Source organism: Limulus polyphemus, unplaced genomic scaffold (genome assembly GCF_000517525.1).
Source record: "Limulus polyphemus unplaced genomic scaffold, Limulus_polyphemus-2.1.2 Scaffold2322, whole genome shotgun sequence".
In the NCBI taxonomy this organism is placed as follows: domain Eukaryota; kingdom Metazoa; phylum Arthropoda; class Merostomata; order Xiphosura; family Limulidae; genus Limulus; species Limulus polyphemus.
This window is the reverse complement of record NW_013667932.1, coordinates 170,855-174,116: the sequence shown is the minus strand read 5'-3', so window position 1 is coordinate 174,116 and position 3,262 is coordinate 170,855. Positions and strand designations below refer to the sequence as shown.

The window sequence follows — 3,262 nt, the reverse complement described above, 5'->3', positions numbered from 1 at the left end:
TTAATTAATCTTTGTATAGCAAATTTGTATGCGTTTTGTATTCATCTAGATTAAACATTTAATTTCCATGTCGTCTTGACGAAGTAGTCTCATCAGCCATTTAGATATCTATTTAAGATCAGAAAAAGAAACCCAATAAGACCTTCAACATGAAATTACTCCATTTTCAAACTCACACTTTGGAGGGAATTCCGTTTGAGATCCCCAACATGAAATTACTCCATCTTCAACTCACACTTTGGAGTGAATTCCGTTTGAGATCCCCAATGTAAAATTACTCCATCTTCAGCTCACATTTTGGAGTGAATTCCATTTAAGAACCCCAACACAAAATTACTGCCTCTTCAACTCATACTTTGGAGTGAATTCCGTTTGAGATCCCCAATGTAAAATTACTTCTTTTTCATTTCTTCGCCTATCAACAGTAGAAAGATTTCACCTCTATCTTCGCCTTTCAACAGCAGGAATATTTCACCCCACCTTCGCCTTTCAACGGTGACAGACTCATTTCCAACTCGCACGTTCGAATTGAATTCCCTTTAAGACTTTTAAGGTTAAATTACACCCCCCCCCCCATATTCTTCTTCTTCTTTTTAACAGCCAAAAAACTTAATCTTCAATTCACATATTCGATAAAATAAATTTGAAATCTCCAAGGCAAAGTCACTCCATATTAATTTTTTTACCAGTGGAAATACTTTTGTTTCACATCAGAGTGAATTACCGTTAAGATTATATTGTTTCACCTTTCAACAGTGGAAAAAAAATTGCTTTTCTATTAGGAACTTTTCTTAACATATGTGAGTTTGCAATACATTTTCGACACATAACTAACGAGCGGTATCTTTACCAAAACTGCTTGGTATTGAAACAACTTGTAAAATATTCTATTAATAATCAAATGTGGTTAAGGCATTCAAATCGCAATCTGCGAGTCGTAGATTCGAATCCCGTCACAGAACATGCTCACCATTTCAGATATGAGGCATTATCATGTAACGGTAAATCCTTCTAATTGCTGCTAAAAGAGTAGTCCAAGAATTGGCGGTGGGTGGCGTTGACTAGCTGCCTTCCTTCCAACCTATCACTTCTAAATTAGAAATGGTTAGCGCAAATAGACCTCGAATAGTCTTGTGTGAAATTTAATATAAAAAAAAATGCTAATCATCAATGGTGGGATGATAAATTTTACAGTGCCATCAATAATTGTAGAAGTGTAACGTCACCATCAAGATAAAGATTTTATATTTAAAACCTAATTTGCACTTTAGATAAAGAAAATACATGCAGCACTGACTATTTGAGACTACATAGAATAGTGATAAATACGTATATATTACCGAGATAAAACAAGCAACTCAATTACCTTCAAGTTAAGCAGCGACGAAAAAAAAATGTGTATCATATTATTGCATATCTGCTTGTTTGTTAATTTCCGGTATAAATTCCTTCCGAGGAACTTCAGCGATAAAAGTCCTTTCTTAATTAAACCAGTTTATTCTTTCTCGATACAAACTTTTAGTACACAGTAATTCCACTGTCAGTATATTTCTCGTCACTTTAAACTTAACAACTTTTATAATACACTCTATAAACCTATCACTTCAAAATTAAGGACGGCTAGAGTAGCTTTGCGCAAAATTCAACAAATAAATATATAATACTAACTAATGAGTTTCAACTTCATAATACTAAACCAAGTTTACCACATTGACAAGTTTTCTCCTGCCTTATGTATTTATTTCTGACTCAATCGTTGACAAGTTCCAAGAAATCTTTCAGTTTACAACACAACTTCGACATATAACTAATGAACTCTATCATAATAAACCCTGAACTAAATAACAATATGTAAAATAATCTATCAACAATTAAATAATCCTTCAAGGTCTCTCATGTTTCCACTTTATACAATAAACCTCAATGCTGGTTAATAATGTATCAGCAGTTGGAAAGTAGAAAGTTTTTTTTCTTGAGCCTTTAATTTTCTACGTACGTCGATAAACAGGTAAGTGACAAATATATAGATTACAGTACAACGGTTTTTAGTATCTACATTTTTTATTTCACAAGTATAGAGTCGAACTTTGTTCATAGGCTATTTGTAGTTATTAGATTCATGATACAACAAGCAGATTTTTTGATGAGTGGCCACAAATGTTCCGACATAATTTAAGGTGTTTGGTAAATCGATGAGTTTATGGTTCCAGCACATTCTACCACCAATGTTTTGTCATTAACTGAAAATATTTTACAGGAAAATCACTTTTATTTACGAACAAGGCTATTTCGTTTGTCTTTTTTGTATATAAATGACCTTTAATTATTTGGAATTTGACCATTTATGTGCTTAATGCAGAACAATAGTAGCTGATCGCTGCAAGTGTGTCTATTATGAACAGGAGGGGAGTTAGCGGTGGGCAGGACAGGGGGCCGAGACCCCTGAAATGTTGTTGATCCCCCGAGCTAATGCCGTAACTTTAGATTGAGTCTCATTATATGTCTCATTGCCAGTTTACAAAAAACTGGGGTCACGACTGATTATGAAACTTCTGTAAGCCTTTTACAGGCGCTACGTCATCAATAATCAAATATTAGTAGGAACTAATTGCTCTTTTTGTTACTTTTAATTAGCCTCAGCAAGTTCTATCTTTAATAAACACATTACGTTTGTATACTAAGCGCGCGAACGTATTTCATCTCGGCGGAGCTTGCTGAATGGATAAGGTATCAGCCAATCACGAAGCGAAGACTTTACACGCTTTGTCGAACAGCTAAGTTTCGGCGATGAGCATTAGACTGCAGTGCTGTGAAGATTTAGGCTTGACGATGGTTGTGGTTCGGCGGGAACGTTTGCCCCATGAGAAAACTAACTTCATCCGACTGTTTCAACAGACGGTCTGCTAATAATGGCAGTCGGGCTACATGGCTTCATGACCCCTAAAACACTCAGCATACTGGTAAGCATATTTGCTTAAGGTTTTCTCAAAGTTCTACCTCCGTTGTCGCTTTGTGCGGGGTGCACGAGTGTTCACAACCCACTTCGAGCTGCGAGTCAGGTAGTCCGGACCTTTCGGGCCAATAAGTTACGGTTTATTAAGAATTCTATGACATTTTTTAGTTACATTCTTTTTACAGCTCGGAATATTTTCGAAATATGTTAGAATTATTTTATTTACATTTATAGAGATTTAAGAAAAATGGAAAGTGACTTTATCATCAGTAGGCCCTGTATTATCGAACGCAGTTTACTCGCACCGAA

The 3,262-nt window shown here is 35.4% G+C and overlaps 1 protein-coding gene across 3 annotated transcripts in view; it reads left to right on the top strand.

Moving 5' to 3' along the window:
• Positions 1 to 2,822: 2,822 nt before the first annotated feature.
• Positions 2,823 to 3,262, top strand: part of LOC106466614 (metalloprotease TIKI1-like) — a 37,928-nt gene continuing 37,488 nt past the window's right edge. For all 3 annotated transcript variants that reach the window (XM_022394655.1, XM_022394656.1, XM_022394654.1), the window contains exon 1: positions 2,823 to 2,960. In XM_022394655.1, coding sequence (XP_022250363.1) covers positions 2,910 to 2,960 — 51 coding nt within the window. In that variant the 5' untranslated portion in view covers positions 2,823 to 2,909. The remainder of the gene's footprint in view (positions 2,961 to 3,262) is intronic.